At 42.6% G+C, this 20,197-nt stretch overlaps 1 protein-coding gene across 16 annotated transcripts in view; it reads right to left on the bottom strand.

The window, feature by feature from the left end:
- Positions 1-20,197, bottom strand: part of pja2 (praja ring finger ubiquitin ligase 2) — a 281,791-nt gene that overhangs the window by 85,266 nt on the left and 176,328 nt on the right. For all 16 annotated transcript variants that reach the window (XR_011593692.1, XR_011593691.1, XM_070884059.1 and 13 more), the window contains 3 exons: positions 18,950-20,006; positions 13,974-14,150; positions 11,228-11,434 (listed from right to left, as the gene is read on the bottom strand). Coding sequence is in view for 14 of the 16 variants with exons in the window: in XM_070884059.1 (XP_070740160.1) it covers positions 11,228-11,434; positions 13,974-14,150; positions 18,950-20,006 (1,441 nt within the window). In the remaining 2 variants the exon portion in view is untranslated. The remainder of the gene's footprint in view (positions 1-11,227; positions 11,435-13,973; positions 14,151-18,949; positions 20,007-20,197) is intronic.

Here is a 20,197-nt window from a genome sequence, read left to right as displayed (position 1 = left end):
TGTGTATCTTTGTTTGTTACCTGGTTCGGCCATCCATTTGCAATATACTCATACACCTTTGACATCACTGGGTTACGTTTGGTTGCTCTACCAATCTCTTCAGCTGTGACTGGCAGTTCAATGAAAAATAAAACTTCTTCCCTATCAGGTGTAACTTGTGATGGGGAAGGCAATCTAGACATTGCATCAGCATTTCTGTGATCAGCTGATCGTCTGTATTCAATATCATATGTATATGCTGACAAAATCAAAACCCATCTTTGCATTCGGGCTGCAGCTAATGTTGGAACTGGGGACTTTGGATGGAGGATTGCTGTTAGGGGCTTATGGTACGTAACGATGGTAAACTTACGACCACACAAGTATGTGTGAAACTTCTTGACCCCAAAAATTAATGCCAAAGCTTCACTTTCAATTTGCGCATAATTACTCTCACTGGCACTGAGTGCGTGAAGCAAAAGCAATTGGTCTCTCCTCCCCACTAAATACGTGAGATTACTGCCCCAATTCCAAATGGAGAGGCATCACATGCTAGCTTAATCTCCTTAGATATGTCATAGTGAACTAACATGGTGCTCTCTACTAATTTGCTTTTACACTCCTTGAATGCTGTATCGCATTCTTTTGACCACTTCCAATGGACCTGTTTTTTCAAAAGTTCATTCAGTGGATGTAATACTGTAGCCAAATTTGGTAGGAACTTCCCATAATAGTTCAAAAGACAAGAATGAACGAAGTTCAGTGACATTCCTGGAAGTGGATGCATTTCTAATTGCATCCAATTTTCCCATGGTTGGATGTAAACCATCTTTGTCTACGCTGTACCCCAAGTACTCCACTGAGTTTTTAAAGTAACTCACACTTATAAGCAGACACTCGTACTCTGTGCTTCTCTAGCTGTTTGAGGACTTCATTCAATATCTTATGAATTTGCCTATTTGGTGCTGAAATTAGTAATGTCATCCAAATAACAAATTCCCCCTTCAATACCTTGCAAAATCTGGTTCATCACCCCTTGGAATATGGCAGGGGCGGAAGACACTCCAAAAGGTAGCCTATTAAATTGATAGAGGCCTAGATGAGTATTTAGTCAAACATGACTTGGACTCCTCATCTAGTTCAAGCTGTAAGTAGGCATTCGTAAGATACAGTTTTAAGATCTGACCACCTGTCAGTGTTGTGAACAAATCTTCTATATTCGGCAATGTATTGGGGACATTACCCTCTAGAATCTGGTTTATGGTTACTTAAATCACCACACAATCTTACCTAACCATCGGACTTAGTTACAACAACAACGGGTGTCGCCCAATTACATCAATCTATCTTACAAATAATGTTCTGTCTCTAGTCTTTTGAGTTCTTGCTCAACTTTCTCCTTGAGTGCATATGGTACGGAACGTGGCTTGTAGTAAACCGATCTAGCGTCCTTCTGTACCCTGACACTCGCCTTGAAGCTTTGGATCGGACTGTCCGTTTTGCAGAACACCTTCGGATACTGCTTGATAGCCTCATCTGTTGATGAAAATCTCGCTTCCACACAGAAAATCTTACTCCAATCCAGCTTCAGTGAGCTCAACCAATTTCTTCCTAGTAAGGCAGACTTGTCTCCTTTCACTACTATTAGAGGCAAGTTCTGAAATTGATCTTTATATTTCACCTGTACGGAGATACAACCTACCACAGGAATTTTCTCTCCCGAGTAGCCTCGCAGCTCTATCTTGGATTTCTCCAGTTGGAAATCACGCAATTTGTCGAGGTACAGGTGACTCCGGTATTACACTCACGGATGCACCCGTGTCAATTTCCATTGGTATCTTGAATCCCGCAACATCTATGTGGATTTTGATGCTTTCCGAATCGCTGTCCGTTAACCTTGTGCTCCTGATGACGTGTAACTCTAACATCTCCTCGTCCTGTTGTTGTACTTCCATGCTATGTCGTCTCTTGGGATTTCTACTCATAGCTTTGAACGCTGGACTCAGTTTTGAAAACTGGTTTAACCCTTCAGTCAGCATGCCTTCGCAAGATGCCCAGTCTTCCTGCAGAAGAAACACTCTGCCTTCACGTATGGACAACTTTGAGCAATGTGTTGTCCCAGGCACCTCTCGCACGACTTCGACGCTCTGGTAGAATTTTTAGTTTGAGACTTTCGGCCATGCCCGTCTTTTACTTTGAACCTGTAGGTGATTTACCTCGGTTGACTGACGACCGTAATTATTATTTAATTCTCGGGAATATTGTTCGGCCATGCCCATCGACCTCACTGTCTGACAAGCAATCTCAAAAGTCAAGTCTTCCGTTGTCAATAACTTCCTTCTGATCGCATCATTTTTCACCCCTCAAAAAACGATTCCGTAATGCTCGGTTTTGAAAGTTTCCAAACTTAGTGCATCGATAGCTTTTTTTCATGCTACGATGTAATCACTGATACTTTCATCAGCCTTTTGATTCCGAATCCCGAAACGATAGCTTTCAGCAATTTCTAACGGTTTGGGGTTATAGTGCTGCTCCAGCTTCGTTAAAATCTCTAAGCGTTGTGCCCTTTGGCTCGTCAGACACAAGCAGATTTACAAGAGTGTCATATAATACCGGACCTGCCTCCGATAAAAATTGCTTTCTTACGTTCCAACACAGCCAGGTTCTGGACTGCATTGTCTGGAACTTCGATAATGTTATTTGCAGTGAAATACATTTCTAGCCAATCCACATACGCTTTAAAACGTTCCCGGTCGTGTCTATATTCTCCCAAATGTCCCAATACACCTGCCATTTTCATCTCTAGCTGTTCACACCATGTGCTGTATTTTACCTCTAATTTTTGTAGCTTTTTTCAAAGACAAACTTCCAAAGTCTCTGTCGACTGGCTGAATCCTTCACCAAAAATTAAGCTTTAAATCATCCGAAAAATCCCATCTTCCGTCGCCAAATGTGATATATTCACAGAGCACAGCACACATAGCTTCCTAACATGGCAGGCAGCACTCTCGGAAGTCTCCGGAAAACTGCCTGGTTCTGTTTATTATTAACCCTGCACTTGCAGTACACAATATGTCCACATCCACAGTGTGGAGCTACAAACATTACAAGCTTACAGACATTACACTGTTCCTCCAGCTTTTGTTGCACTTCATTGATCTCTCCATCCTTGGCCTCTTGCACTGTTCCAGAGTGGGAGTGAAGCGGAGAATTAAAAAAAGTGACAGGCGACCAGAAGCTCGGGGGTCACGCTTACAGACTGAACGGAGGTGTTCTGCAAAGTGGTCACCCAATCTGCATGGTGTCTCCTCAATGTAGAGCCCACATTGTGAACAGTGAATACAGTATACTCAATTGAAAGTAGGACAAGTAAATCACTTTCACCATGAAGGAGTGTTTGTGGCCCTGGACTGTGGGAAGGGACGAGGTAAAAGGGCAGGTATTGCATCTCCTGAGCTTGCATGGGCAGGTGCTGTGGGAAGGGAAGGGAAGGGAAGGGGATGCTCAGGGTGATTGAGGAGTTGACCAGGGTGTCGGGGAGGGAGCGGTTCTTTCGGAATGCTGAAAGGGGAACGGAGAACATAACATAATAGGAGCAGGAGTAAGCCATTTGACCTCTCGAGCCTGCTCCGCCATTCAATAAAATCATGGCTGATCTGATTATGGACTCCGCTCCACTTCCCTGCCTGCTCCCCAAAACCCCTTATTGCTCAAAAATCCGTCTATCTTTGCCTTAAATATATTCAATGACCCAGCCTCCACATCTCTCTGGGGCAGAGAATGCCATAGATTTAGAACCCTCAGAAGAAATTCCTCCTCATGTGTTTTAAATGGGCAGCCCCTTATTCGAAGACGTTGTGCCCTAGTTTTACTTTCCCCAGAGTGGAAATATCCTCTGCATCTGCCCTTTCGAGCTCCCTCTCTCAAGTTTCAATAAGATCACCTCACATTCTTCTGAATGTGAATGTGTATAGGCCCAACCTACTCAACCTATCCCCGTAAGTCAACCTCCTCATCTCCAGAATCAACCTAGTGAATCTTCTCTGAACAGCCTTCAATGCAAGTATATCTTTCCTTAAATACAGAGACAAAAACTGTACGCAGGACTCCAGGTGTGGTCTAACGAATACCCTGTACAGAGTTGTAGCAGGATTTCTCTGCTTGTATACTCTATCCCCCTTGCAATAAAGGCCAACACTCCGTTTGCCTTCCTGATTACTTGCTGTACCTGCATACTAACTTGGTGTTTCATGCACAAGGACCCCCAGGTCCCTCTGCATGGCAACACTTGCAATTTTTCTCCATTTAAATTATAATTTGCTTTTCTATTATTTCTGCCAAAGTGCATAACCTCACAATTTCCCACATTATACTCCACCTGCCAAATTTTTGCCCACTCACTTAGCCTGTCTATATCCATTTGCAGATTGTGTCCCCTCCTCACAATTTGCTTTCCCACCCATCTTTGTATCAGCAGCAAACTTGGCTACATTACACCAAGTTATTAATATGGATTGTAAATAGTTGAGGACCCAGCACCGATCCCTGCGGCACCCAACTAGGCACTGTTTGCCAACTGGAAAATGACCCATTTATCTCGACTGTTTTCTGTTAGTTAGCCAATCCTCTATCCATGCTAATATATTATCCCCAACACCGGGAATTTATCTTGTGCAGTAAACTCTTGTGGCACCTTATCCAATGTCTTCTGGAAATCCAAATACACCACATCCACTGGTTCCCCCTTATCCACCCTGCTCGTTACATCCTCAAAGAACTCCAGCAAATTTGTCAAACATTTGTCCCTTTCATAAAACCATGCTGACTTTGCTTGATTGAATCATGCTTTTCCAAATGTCCCACTACTGCTTCCTTAATAATGGCTTTAAAAGAGCTGGAGCGACGGGGCCTGGAACATTGTGCGCCCCCCCCCCCCCGACCTGCGAGAGAACAGCTCCGCAGGTCGGGAAGTAAAAGAGCTGGAGCGGCATACCACTTCAACCTCCAGCGCGAGATGCTCCAAGTATGCAACGATTTTGAGATGGGTGACATCAAAACCCTGGTCGCCATTTTGGATTCTGGGCAGGAACATCGGGAGGACCCAGGTACAGAGGAGTGGAAAGATCGGGGCAGATGAGCGGCGAGTGTTTGTGGCGAGATGCGGTGAATGTTTATGGTGGAGGAGCGGCGAGAGTTCATGGCAGAGGTGCGACAGATGAGGATACGGGACCCAGAAGAGCAGAGGGCCCAGGGGCAGCACGGGCCAGCCCACACTGTGATGTGTGCGCTCGCTAGGTCCGCGCAGCAGAGCTGGTCTCCAGTCGTCCTGTTAATCCTTGCCACTGGACCAAGACCTAGCTCTGTCAAGCCCGTGGTGGCTGGTGTGTAACGGTCACCACAAGTTAAAAAAAATCCACGCCCGGGCATCTTCCACACCCTCAATTGGAGTTCAGGACTGGAACATCGGGTCCTTCATCGAAACACCTGTGAACTCGTGGAAGCAAGTCATCCTCGTTCGAGGGACTGCCTATGATGATGATGATGATGATGATGAATGGACTCCAGCACCTTCCCAATGACAGATGTTAGGCTAACTGGTCTATAGTTTCCTGCTTTTTGTCTGCCTACTTTTTCCAAATAGAGGTGTTACATTTGCAGTTTTCCAATTTGCTGGGACTGCCCCAAAATCCAGGGAATTTTGGTAGATTACAACCAATGCATCCACTATCTCAGCAGCCACTTCGGGACCATATGATGTAAAGCATCAGGTGAAGGGGACTTGTCTGCCTTTAGTCCCATGTTTTTTAAACCTAGTACTACTTCATTAGTGATAGTATTAAGTTCCTCCCTGCCGATAGTCCCTTGATTATCCACTATTGGGATGTTTTTAGTGTCTTCTACCATGAAGACCCCGATACAAAATATTTGTTCAACGTCTCTGCCATTTCCCTGTTCTCCATTATTAATTTCCCAGTCTCAGCCTCCAGGGGACCAACATTTACTTTAGCCACTTTTTTCCTAAATTTGCTCAATTATATCCCACACAAAGAGCAAGCTGGAAAGATGTTAATGCTTCCAGGTTCGAACAGAGAAACATGTTCTGACCCCAACCCAAATTCAGGAATGAGCTCAAAGAAAAGTAAACACAATGCCAAATATTTAACAAAGAATGGACTTCTAAACATTTTTTAAACTGATGGAGTGGAAAAGCTATGCGCTTAATTTGAAAAGAAAACCGACAAGGTTGCTTGTATGCAAAAAGAGCAAAGCATTTTCACAAGATACAGGTTGAACCTCCCTTATTCGGAACCCTTGGGACCTAGCCTGTTCTGGATAAGGGATTGTTCCAGATGAGGGGTGGCCACGTTAAATTAGATAGTACAGGTACTGAGAAAGGGGATATTGGGGCTGGCTGGCTTAGGGCTGGCAGTGCGGCAGAGAGATCATGGGGGTGGGGGGTCAGGTTAGCGATTGTGGGAGTCAGCAGCGAGGAAGGGCTTCAATTTGTTCATGTTGGAGTTCTGCGCATGCGCTACCCGGTGGCCAGGAATGGTTCTGGACAAGGGAGGTTCAACCTGTATCACGGATAATGGAGCTCACAGAAGAATTGACATCAATACGACAACAGAAAAAGATTGACTGAAGGATGTAAATCAGTGCACGTTAAAATTAGGGGTGGAGTAGAAAAAAATTGGCGAGTATGACCACCAATAGAAGCCCAAAATGACAGACAAACATGTTGGATTACTGAAAAGAATTCAAGACGAAGTTAGAGAAACAAATCCAGAACAGAAAATTATTTTTCTATATTGCATTATTCATCAAGAGGTCCTCTGTAAAGGTGTTCTCAAACTAAGTAGTGTCATGGACACAGTTACAAAAGTGGTCAAACTACATTTGAGCAAAAAGGATTAACCACGGGCAATTTCTAACTCCGCTTGAGGAATCCGAATCCGAGCTCATGGATGTTCCGGGAGCTGGGATTGGTTTGGTTTTGAAAGGAGGAATAAGATTCACATTTTCCAGTTGAACGAAATGGACTGGCTGAGTTTGCATTTGCTGTTGATATCATGGGCCCCATGAACAAACTGAATTTAAGACTGCAAAGGAAGGGGCTTTTTGCTAATGATTTGCATTTCAATATCAAGTCATTTATGACAAGTTACTCTTTCTCCAGTCACAGAAAATAAACAGTTCAGCTATTTTCCCCACTTTGCGACAGATTAAATGTTTGTGAAAAGCTGAAAAACAACTCTACTTTACTTGAATGCTGAATTTTCTCAGCGATTTCAGGATTTTAGAATGATAGAAAATGACTGGTCTTTAGTATCCTCACCGTTCACATTTGATGTTAACAACGCTCCATGTGACCTCCAACCAATGTGCTCGCTGAGTTGCGCGGCCACGCAGTCATCTGCAAGGTCTTACACAGGCTTGCGCAAAAACTTAAATGGGCCACGCAATGGGGAGGCAGTGCCTTCAACTTGAGGTCATTAACGTGTAATGTAATGCATTGCTTGCAGAGCAATTCAAATTGGTGTCACTTCCTGGGTTTTACCCCTTTCTCAATGAACAGAGCTTTCCAAAGATTAAAGATTCTTGTGCTGTTTGGCTCAACATACACATGCAAGCAGACAAGTTCTGATATGAAATTCAAGGCGTAGATCTTCGATGAGCGATGACCAACTTGCAGCAGTGCTCCGCATTGCAACAACAAAGATGATGTCTAACTTGAGTTCTCTGATTAATGCATACCAGAGGCTTCATTTTTCTCCATTGAGTTTCTTTAACCAAATTTTCAATATACAATTGTAAGATATTTTGAGCTATTATGTAATCACACACACACTACTCAAAAAACAGAAATTTTTAAACATTAAAATATTTTGTACATATTTGATTGTTAGCATACGATTTGTTTCAGTAATTGTTAAAATATCTTCTGAAAGTTTATAACTCCTTAAAGTTTTTCTTTCTTTTACAAAATTTTACAGCAGCTGTCAAGTAACCAGCTTTACAGTTTTAATGATGGCATAATATCAATGGCTAAGATAAATTTTGTGTAAATCTGCATCATGTCCGTTGGCATAGAAACATAGAAAATAGGTGCAGGAGTAGGCCATTCGGCCCTTTGAGCCTGCACCACCATTCAATAAGATCATGGCTGATCATTCACCTCAGTACATCTTTCTCGCTTTCTCTCCATACCCCTTGATCCCTTTAGCCATAAGGGCCATATCCAACTCCCTCTTGAATATATCTAACGAACTGGCATCAACAACTCTCTGCGGAAGAGAATTCCACAGGTTAACAACTGAGTGACGAGGTTTCTCCTTATCCCAGTCCTAAATGGCTTACCCCTTATCCTTAGACTGTGTCCCCTGGTTCTGGACTTCCCCAACATCGGGATCATTCTTCCTGCATCTAACCTGTCCAGTCCCGTTAGAATACTGGCCCAGTTGATCCAGTCTCTCCTCATATGTCAGTCCTGCCATCCCGGGAATCAGTCTGGTAAACCTTCGCTGCACTCCCTCAATGGCAAGAACGTCCTTCCTCAGATTAGGAGGCCAAAACTGAACACAATATTCCAGGTGTGGCCTCACCAAGGCCCTGTACAACTGCAGTAAGACCTCCTTGCTCCTATACTCAAATCCCCTAGCTATGAAAGCCAACATGCCATTGCCTTCTTCACCGCCTGCTGCACCTGCATGCCAACCTTCAATGACTGATGTACCATGACACCAAGGTCTCGTTGCACCTCCCTTTTCCCTAATCTGCGGCATTCAGATAATATTCTGCCTTCATGTTTTTGCCACATTATACTGCATCTGCCATGCATTTGCCCGCTCACCTTACCTGTCCAAGTCACCCTGCAGCCTCTTAGCATCCTCCTCATCGCTCACACTGCCACCCAGTTTAGTGTCATCTGAAAACTTGGATATATTACTCTCAATTCCTTCATCTAAATTATTGATGTATATTGTAAATAGCTGGGGTCCCAGCACTGAGCCCTGCAACACCCCACTAGTCACTGCCTGCCATTCTGAAAAGGATCAGTTTATCCCAACTCTGCTTCCTGTCCATCAACCAGTTCTCTATCCAAGTCAATACATTACCGCCAATACTATGTGCTTTAATTTTGCACACCAATCTCTTGTGTGAAACCTTGTCAAAAGCCTTTTGAAAGTCCAAATACACCACATCCACTGGTTCTCCCTTGTCCACTAGTTACATCCTCAAAAAATTCTAGAGTTGTCAAGCATGATTTCCCTTTCATAAATCCATGCTGACTTGGACCGATCCTGTCACTGCTTTCCAAATGCGCTGCTATTTCATCTTTAATAATTGATACCAACATTTTCCCCACTACTGATGTCAGGCTAACCGGTCGATAATTACCCGTTTTCTCTCTCCCTCCTTTTTTAAAAAGTGGTGTTACATTAGCTACCCTCCAGTCCATAGGAACTGATCCAGTCGATAGACTGTTGGAAAATGATCACCAAAGCATCCACTATTTCTAGTGGCCAATTCAAGTACTCTGGGATGCAGACTATCAGGCCCTGGGGATTTATCGGCCTTCAATCCCATCAATTTCCCTAACACAATTTCCTGACTAATAAGGATTTCCTTCAGTTCCTCCTTCTTGCTAGACCCTCGGTCCCCTAGTATTTCCGGAAGGTTATTTGTGTTTACCTTCGTGAAGACAGAACCAAAGTATTTGTTCAATTGGTCTGCCATTTCTTTGTTCCCCATTATAAAGTCACCTGATTCTGACTGCAAGGGACCTACGTTTGTCTTCACTGATCTTTTTCTCTTCACATATCTATAGAAGCTTTTATGTTGCCAGCAAGCTTCCTCTCATACTCTATTTTCCCGCTCCTAATTAAACCCTTTGTCGTCCTCTGCTGAATTCTAAATTTCTCCCAGTCCTCACATTTGCTGCTTTTTCTGGTCAATTTATATGCCTCTTCCTTGGATTTAACATTATCCCTAATTTCCCTTGTTAGCCACGGTTGGGCCACCTTCCCCATTTTATTTTTTACTCCAGACAGGGATGTACAATTGTTGAAGTTCATCCATATGATCTTTCTATGTTTGCCATTGCCTATCCACCGTCAACCCTTTAAGTATCATTCGCCAGTCTATTCTCGCCAATTCATATCTCCTACCATCGAAGTTACCTTTCCTTAAGTTCAGGACCCTAGTTTCTGAATTAACTGTCACTCTCCAGCTTAAATAATTCTACCATATTATGGTCACTCTTCCCCACAACAAGATTGCTAATTAGTCCTTTCTCATTACACATCCAGTTGGTTCCTCGACATATTGGTCCAGAAAACCATTCCTAATACACTCAAGGAAATCCTCTTCCACCGTATTGCTACCAGTTTGGTTAGCCCAATCTATATGTAGATTAAAGTCACCCATGATAACTGCTGTACCTTTATTGCACGCATCCCTAATTTCTTGTTTGATGCCATCCCCAATCTCACTACTACCGTTTGGTGGTCTGTACACAACTCCCACTAGCGTTTTCTGCCCTTTGGTATTCCGCAGCTCCACCCATACAGATTCCACATCATCCAAGCTAATGTCCTTCCTTACTATTGCATTAATTTCCTCTTTAACCAGCAACACTATCCCACCTCCTTTTCCTTTCTGTCTATCCTTCCTGAATGTTGAATACCTCTGGATGTTGAGTTCCCAGCCTTGGTCACCCTGGAACCATGTCTCCATAATCCCAATTATATCATATTCGTTAATAGCTGCCTGCGCAATTAATTCGTCCACCTTATTACGAATACTCCCCACATTGAGGCACAGAACCTTCAGGCTTGTCTTCTTAAAGACAGTTTGTCCCTTTGATTTTTGCCTTGGGTTTCTCTGTTCATGTTCATAAGTGTTATTTTTTATTAAATGTGGAAACGGCATGAAGGGTTCTTTATACAAGTGCCATAACAAATTTTAATGGTATCTGATCACACAATTCATTGTGTGGGCCCCTCAACAACTCACCAAAACTCAAGTGGCCCTCTAGCCCCAACAATTGCCCAGTCCTGCTCCAATATGTAATCAGCTATGGATCAAGTTCTATGCAAAAAGCATGAAGTCACTATGAACGAATGCAAGCCAATGTGTGAGGATGAGAAGGGTCTCATTTATACACAATAGAATTATTACAGGACCACAATTCCAGCTGTAAGTAATTGTTCCTGGATGCCAACAAAAATATAAAAACTATACAAACCTCCATTCCATGTCCAAGTCTTCACTTATGCTCGAATCATCTTCAAAGTTGTTGTTGCCATCCAGAATTAGAAGTCCTGAATGTGCAAGATGACCTAGCCCTTCAGTCTCATCAGTGCTGCTGCTGCTGCTGCTGCTGCTGCTGCTGTCACTTTCTTCATTGAATGCTACCCAGGGGATCTCACCTTCCTCCAAAGAGGCGTGTTCTCTACAGAAATAAAAAATGGTTACTGTACACAGTCATCTGTTAACATTCAGAAAAAGTCTAGGAGAAAATCTTAACTCCAAAATACAAAAAAGCTGTCTTCTACATCAGTGTTTTGTTAACAAATTTAATTAGATGCGTGATTCATATTTTTCCAAAGCTCTCTACATTCAGGAATTATGCATTTGGATTGGAAAATTGTCAACGTCACTCCATTATTTAAGAAGGAGGGAAAAACATAACTACTGATCAGTTTAACCAGCTGTGGGGAAATTACTGGAATCCATCAACAGAGAAAGAGCGATTAAGCACTTCGATAAGTATTAGTTGATCAAAAGAGTCAGCATGGATTTATGAAGTGTAGGTCATGTCTGTCTACTCCAGTTGTGTTTCTTTTTTGGAGGTCACCAATGTGGTGAGTAGGCAAACATCTACAGATGTCATCGATATGGACTTCCAGAAGACATTTGATAAAGTTCCACACAAGACATCAACAAAAATGTTTTAAAAGTGCACGGAATTGGAGGTAACCTTGTGATATGGGTTGGCAAATTGATTGGGAGGTAGAAGATTGAGTAGGGATGGAGGGAATGCTCTCCGATTGGTGGGATGCGACAAGTAGTGTTCGCCAGAGATCTGCACTGGGGCCTCAACTTTTCACCATACATATGACTTGGATGAAGGATCCAAAGTTTGGAGGCACATTGTTGTGCAGGTGGGAGCAGGAAGTTAAAGGGAGACAGAATAAGTGAATTAGCAAAACTGTGGCAGATGGAGTTCATGTGGGGAACGGAGATCTCTCTATTTTGGATCCAAGACAGACAAATTGGAATATTCCCTTAATGGTGAGAGACTAGGAACTATGAAGGAGCAAATGGAATTTTGGTGACCAGGTACATAAATCAATAAAAGCTAATCAAAAAGACCAATAGAATGTTAGCCTTAAGATCTTTGACTTTAATTCAGTTTAGATCATCATTTTCTACTATCCTGTAGTTGTGTAGTGGATGGATACAGCTTGCTCTCATAAGCCTCAGGCCACTGAGAGGCCGATGAACCTTCAGGCCAGCTACCCAGAATGCAGCCTTTTAAAATAAGTTAAAATTTATAACTAATGTTTAAAATAAAATATTCCTAAATTAGGGGGAAGGACCCAGTGCAGTGGCCCCATTTTATTTTTCCCTCCTGCCCACCTTCAATCTTACTCAATTGGATGTGAAAAATACAAATAATTCCTCTGTGAAACTGTTTAAAAAAAAAAACTGGTCAACTTCAACCATCCTAAATTGAATTTTAAACCAGATTCTCTCCAGCAATTTTACTGCTAAATTAATAATTCTCCATTACAAACTATATTTTGGCATGAAGTTGGCAGCATAAACTCTGCCGAAGTATAATTTCTTTAATCAAGATATTTTCCTACCCTTCCTCCCAGCAAAAAAGTAGAAGTCTGACAACCACATAAACCATAATGGATCTCAAAACAGAAGTACATTCTTTAGCGACACAAAAGTTAACATTCTAATTTGGGTTCAATCAATAATAAGCCACTTATTAATGCATTATACAAGGCGGCTAGTAGTACAATACAAAAAGCAAACAAAGCACTGGGATTCATTTCTAGAAGGCTAGAATTGAAAAGCAGTTGTTAAAACTTGTATAGAACCTTGGTTAGATCACATTTTGGAGTATTGTGAACTGTTCTGGTCTAGAGAGTCACCAGAGAAGGTGCAAAAAAGATTTACAAGGATCATACCGTAACAAAGAGGTTGTACTTAACAGAATACACAACAGGCTAGAGCTCTTTTCGCTAGAAAAGACAAGGTCAAGGGGTGACCCGATAGGGGTCTTATGAAAAGATTTGATAGAGTAGACAGAAACTTGGAGTAGACAAAAATTGGTGGAGAGTCCAAAAATACAAGGTCGATGCCAATAGGTTCTGGGTTCTCGGAATTCAGAAGGAACTTCTTTACCTAGAGAGTGGTTAGAATGTAGAACTGGCTACCACAAGGAGTAGTTGAGACAAATAGCATAGATGCATTTGAGAGAATGGTAGATAAACACACAAGGAAGAAAGGTTCAGCTGATAAGAGTTCGATGAGGAGGCTCATGGAGCATAAACACTGGCAAAGCCTGGGCCAAATAAGCTGTTTGTGCTTTAAATGCCATAGAATTAGGTAGCTTCTTTGAAAAATAAGGTGCATTTCCAATTTAGTTAATGTGAAAAATGGTCACTATAAGTACTACACATAGTAACAGATCTATATTCTAGTACAGGGGTGTCAAACTCAATTTACATAGTTTGCTTGATCAGAGATCCTAGCACTGGGTATGGATCACATTTCTCCCTTATTTTGGGCGTAAAACAGGCACAAGGTCCTGCAACTAAGCCCCATTTCAGGACACACACGACAACTTTTAAGCATAAACCAGATGAAACTGTATCACAGACTCCATTTGACCGTGGTCCATATGTTTGACACCCCTGTTCTAGTACATCAGAGACTTAAAATTAAATCCAATGACTAAGCTAGTTGCATACCCTACAGTGAAGCAATGTTTAAAAGCTTCTTCATCCAGGCTGCTACTAATGCTGTTTGGTTCAGTTTGTTGTTCTTCAACTCCTGATAAAGTCTCCCAGCTCTCATCACTAGAGTGCATTTGTTCTAAAACAAAATCAGAGGTCCATATTGCTGACCACTCATCACTGCTTAGAGAGCTGTTTTTGAGGGGGGGATAGAGAGGAAAATTAGTGCATTAAAGTACATGCCATCTAAATATTGCTAATTTTTAATCTAGCTAACAATTACAAAAACTCAGCTTAATAGAGACCAATTAACCCCAAATACCTAGTACGCCAAGCTGACAAAGGACAGTATAACAAAGTGACTATTTGTACTAATGCTTTTCTGTTCCTTCTGCACCTCCGCCCCTCACCCAAAACCGGAACCCCGCAATTGACTACGTTGGTTCTCCGAGCAGCGGCAGGCAGAGAGAGAGTGTGCTGAAGATGGATCACGTTCTTCCAACCCACTCAGTGCATGTGTTGCAAGGGTCATCGTTGAAGTGGATGAAATCCAGAATTCACGACACTCACTATTCACTTCATACACAATAAAGCTGTTAACAATCTGCACATAATGCCCCATCTATGGCTCGGGGGGGGGGGGGGGGGGGGGGGGGGTAAGGGACATCAGCTGGGGGAGGCAGCACTTGCGCTGGGGTAAGGGACATCGGCTGGAACATGGTGGCTTTTGCTGGGTTGTTCACGATCGGTCCTCTGTGGCTTCCTAAGTCAGAATGGATCATATTACAATTTGCAAAGCCAGTCAGAACTTGGGTTGGGCGGTTCCAGTTACACATTCCATAGAAACTTCAGGGTGTGGCATATCCTCTGAGGGAACCAATCAGCAATCGGTCATGTGATGAGAACACCAGAGACATGGCGACCAATTTGATAGTACAAATAAACACATCCATATTATAAACTGTTATGAAGTTGAAGGATATTATAAACTTTAGCTTTGTTACCAATTTGAAGATAGGGGAAATGAGATTCTGTACCAGTTGGCATATTTGTAATCACTCATTAACTTTTTAAACAGTAATAATCATAGAAGCATAGAATGGCCGCCTTCCATGCTGTAACCATTCAGCCCATCGAGCCAAAGCCGGCTCTTTGCAAGAGCATCTCAGTTACTCCCACTCCCCTGTCCTTTCCCCATAGCCCTACAAAAATAAATTTTCCAGGTACTTATCCAACTCCCTCTTGAAAGTGGTGATCGAGTCTGCCTTTACCACCTTTTAGGCAGTGCATTCCAGATTCTAACCACTTGCTGCACAAAAAAGATTTCCATGTCTTTTGCCAATCACCTTAAATCTGCGTCCTCTGGTTATCGCCCCTTCTACAAATGGGACCAGTTTCTCCATTCTGTCCAGACCCCTCATGATTTTGAGCACCTCGATCAAATCTCCTCTCAATCTTCTCTGCTCTAATGAGAACACCAGCAATTCCAATCCATCCACATAACTGAAGTCCTTCATCCCTGGAATAATTCTCAAACCTTTTCTGCACCCTCTTTAAGGCCTTCACATCCTTCCTAAAGTGTAGTGCCCAGAGTTGGACAATACTTCAGTTGAGGCTGAAACTGTGCTTTATACAGGTTCATCATAATTTCCACGCTTTTGTACTCTGTACCTCTTCATGAAGCCCAGGATCCCATAAGCTTTTTCTCAACCTGCCCTGCCTCCTTCAGGATTTATGCACATAGACCCTAGGTCTCTGTTCATGCACCTCCTTTTGGATTTCATCCTTTAGTTTATATTTCCTCTCCTCATTCTATCAAAATTGGATGGAGGTAGACATTCGCACCAAACTGTAGGAATTTTTTGAGGATGTAACTGATAGAGTGGACAAGGGAGAACCAGTGGATGTGGTGTATTTAGACTTTCAAACGGCTTTTGACAAGGTCCCACACAAGAGATTGGTGTGCAAAATCAAAGCACATGGTATTGGGGGTAATATACTGACGTGGATAGAGAACTGGTTGGCAGACAGGAAACAGAGAGTCGGGATAAACGGGTCCTTTTCAGAATGGCAGGCAGTGACTAGTGGAGTGCTGGAGGGCTCAGTACTGGGACCACAGCTCTTTACAATATACATTAATGATTTGGATGAAGGAATTGAGTGTAATATCTCCAAGTTTGCAGATGACACTAAACTGAGTGGCTGTGTGAGCTGTGAGGGGGACGCTAAGAGGTTGCAGGGTGACTTGGACAGGTTAGGTGAGTGGGCAAATGCATGGCAGATGCAGTATAATGTGGATAAATGTAAGGTTATCCACTTTGGGGGGCAAAAACACAGACAGACTATTATCTGAATGGTGGCAGATTAGGAAAAGGGAAGGTGCAACGAGACTTGGGTGTCATGTTTCATCGGTCATTGAAAGTTGGCACACAGGTACAGCAGGCGGTGAAGGAGGCAAATGGTATGTTGGCCTTCATAGCAAGGGGATTTGTGTATAGGATCAGGGAGATCTTACTGCAGTTGTACAGGGCCTCGGTGAGGCCTCACCTGGAATATTGTGTTCAGTTTTGGTCGTCTAATCTGAGGAAGGACGTTCTTGCTATTGAGGGAGTGCAGCGAAGGTTCACCAGACTGATTCCTGGGATGGCTGGACTGACATACGAGGAGAGACTGGATCAAATGGGCCTTTATACATTGGAGTTGAGAAGAATGAGAGGGGATCTCATAGAAACATAAGATTCTGACCGGACGGGACAGGTTCGATGCGGGTAGATTGTTCCCGATGTTGGGGAAGTCCAGAACCAGGGGACACAGTCTTAGGATAAGGGGTAGGCCATTTAGGACTGAGATGAGGAGAAACTTCTTCACTCAGTTGTTAACCTGTGGGATTTCCTACCGCAGAGAGTTGTTGATGCCAGTTCATTGGATATATTCAAGAGGGAGTTAGATGTGGCCCTTACAGCTAAGGGGATCAAGGGGTATGGAGAGAAAGCAGGAAAGGGGTACTGCAGGAATGATCAGCCATGATCTTATTGAATGGTGGTGCAGGCTTGAAGGGCCGAATGGCTTACTCCTGCACCTATTTTCTATGGTTTCTATGTATCACTTCGCATTTTTCTGCATTAAATTGCATCTGCCAGGTGTCCGCCCATTTCACCAGCCTGTCTATGTCCTCTTGATGTCTTTCACTATCCTTCTCAGTGTTCACTATACTTCCAAGTTTTGTATCAGCAAATTTTGAAATCGTGCCATGTACACCCACATCCAAGTCATTAATGTATATCAAGAAAAGCAGTGGTCCTGGTACTGATCCCTGGGGAACACTACTGTATACCTTCCTCCAGTCTGAAACAACCGTTCAGCACAACTCTGTTTCCTGTTACTTAGCCAATTTCATATCCAGACTGCCCCTGTCCCTTTTATTCCATGGGCTTCAACTTTGCTGGCAAGCCTATTATGTGGCACTTTGTCAAATGCCTTTCGGAAATCCCTGTACACGACGTCAACCGCATTGCTCCTTTGTTACCTGATCAAAAAAACTCTATCAAGTTGGTTAAACTCTATTTGCCTGTAACAAATCTGTGCTGGCTTTCCTTAATTAATCTAATTGACTTAATTTTGTCCCCGATTATGGTTTCCAATAGCTTCCCCACTACCGAGGTTAAATTGACTGGCCTATCTTTACACCCTTTTTTGAAGATAGGGTGCAACATTTGTAATTATTCAGTCCTCTGGCACCACCCCCATTTCTGAGGAAGATTGAAAGATTATGGCCAGGACCTCTGAAATTTCTTCCTTCACTTCACTGAGCATCCCAGGATGCATCCTATCCTGTCCTGGTGATTTATCTACTTTAAGTACCTCATCTTCACCAATTTTTATCCCATCCAGTACCTCCTCCTTCATTATGTCTACGGCAGCATCTTGTTCCTTGGTGAAGACAGATGCAAAGTACTCATTTATTACCTCAGCCATACCCTCTGCCTCCGTGCGTAGGTCTCCTTTTTGGTCCCTAATCAGCTGCATCCCTCCTCTTACTTCCCGTTTACTATTTATATGCCTATAGAAGACTCTTGGATTACCTTTAATGTTAACTGTCATTCTATTCTCATACCGTCATTTTCTTTTTCACTTCTCCCAACTTTCTAGATTTAGCCTGATCTACTGATATATTCTCGACCGGACATCTGTCATACACGTTCTTTTTCTGCTTCATCTTACTCTCTATCTCTTGTCGTCTAGGGAGCTGTGACTTTAGTTGCCCCTTGACTGTACCCGAATTATTTCCTCTTTAAAAGCAGCCCATTGTTCCACTACAGTTTTGCCTGCCAATCTTTGATTCCAATTTACCTGGACCAGATCCATTCTCATCCCACTGAAATTTGCCTTACTGCAATTATTTTTACTCTGGATTGCTCCCTGTTCTTTTCCCACAGCTAATCTAAACCTTATGATACTATGATCACTGTTCCCTAAAGGGTCACCTGCAGACAGTTGCTCAACTTGAACTACCCCATTCCCCAGAACCAGATCTAGCAATGCCTCCTCCTGAACACTTCAGAAATTCTTCCCCCTCTGCCCTTTATACTATTACTATCCCAATCTATATTAGGATAGTTGAAGTCACCCATTATCACTACTCTATAGTTCTTGTATCTGTCATTTCTCTGCAAATTTGCTCCTCCATATTTTTCCCACTAGTTGATAGCCTATAGAATACACCTAGTAGTACCTCTATTATTTCTTAACTCTAGCCATATGGATTCCATCGTTGACCCCTCCAGGGCATCCTCTCTCTCCATCACCAACATTCTCCTTAACCATCATTGCCACACTACCTCCTATCTTTCCTTCCCCATCTTTCCTGAACACCCTATTTTCAGGAATATTTATTACCCAATCCTGTCCTTTTTTGTGCCAAGTCTCTTATTGCCACGATAATAAATTAGCTTTCATATCCTTCAGTGAGCCAGTAAAGAAAACATTGTTACCTCTCGTCACCTTTGTTACAATCATTTTCAAAGTCATCCCAGAAGCTGTTTTCTGTTGTGGTATCTTCAGGCTGGTCATATAGTTGTACAGTGGCCTGTTCCTTATGAACACCAGTAGTTTCCTTGTCATGAAGTCCAGACCCAATCTTTGAATCTCTATGGATTTTACCCCTGCAGTTCCACAAGGCACAATTTGATCCACAACACTCAACGTTAGCCTTCATTTCCCTCGTACAATAGCTATAAAGCTCATCAGGCGAGTGCAGATCTCTTTTAGAATGGGTTTCAACTCTTTTTCTAACTTTTGGTCTTACTACCATTTCTGAGGAACTTGGTTGCTCTGTCATACAACAGAAAATGTTTCCTTCAGCTTGAACACTCAGTGAGGTCTCAAGATTTCTCTCTCTTTTTTCTTTTATGTCCTCCATCCTGACATAGCCATTCATTTCTTCCACATTTCCTACTGCTGGCAAAGTTTTCCTATGCTCTTTCAATTCAGTTTGATGTCCTTTCACACCAATGTCTGTATTAGACAAATTGTCCAATGCAACAGAGCTTGGCGGCTCGATCTGTTGGTTGCTACCGTCATGGATTACAGCGGAGAGATATGACTGTAGCCCATTAAGATAGTCAACACCTTTCTCTAACTCTGAAAGCATGGTGTCCAGCCTTTTCTGAAGTTTTCCTTCTTTTTGCAAGGATGAGTGAATAGACGAGTCTTCATCCTCTCCTTCGCTGCTTTCTGGTTCATAAGAATCAATATTTACAAAACCAATGCCAGTCTGATTTCTGGAATCAGTTTCAAAAAAATCACTAGGAATTGACCACTTGGAGGACTCTGTACTTTGGCTACCTGAATAACTGCCTAATGGCTCTGTAGCACTGGATAAAGCAAAGTCAGTGGACTCACATTGAAAAAGTCTTCGGTTCAGAGGTGACGGCAAAATTCTATTCTCTTTTTGAGGTTCACAATCTGTCTCTCTCTTAGTTTCCATAGTTAGGTCATACCCAGTGCATTGCGGCAGAAGCTCATTTGTTGTTAAGATTCTACTGGGAGCTATGAAGAGAGAAAAAACAAATCTCAAGTAACTTGAAATTCAGCACAATAAACTACAATAGCCTGTATATTCAATTGCAGCTTGATGTGTCGAAAATCAATACAAACTGAACACAGGACAACTCCCATTTTAGTCAGGGACAACTCCCATTTTAGTTAAAGGACTAATTGCTTAGATTACATTACATTGC

This window comes from Pristiophorus japonicus, chromosome 1, assembly GCF_044704955.1.
Source record: "Pristiophorus japonicus isolate sPriJap1 chromosome 1, sPriJap1.hap1, whole genome shotgun sequence".
Taxonomy (NCBI): domain Eukaryota; kingdom Metazoa; phylum Chordata; class Chondrichthyes; family Pristiophoridae; genus Pristiophorus; species Pristiophorus japonicus.
This window is presented reverse-complemented; position numbering and strand designations above follow the sequence as displayed.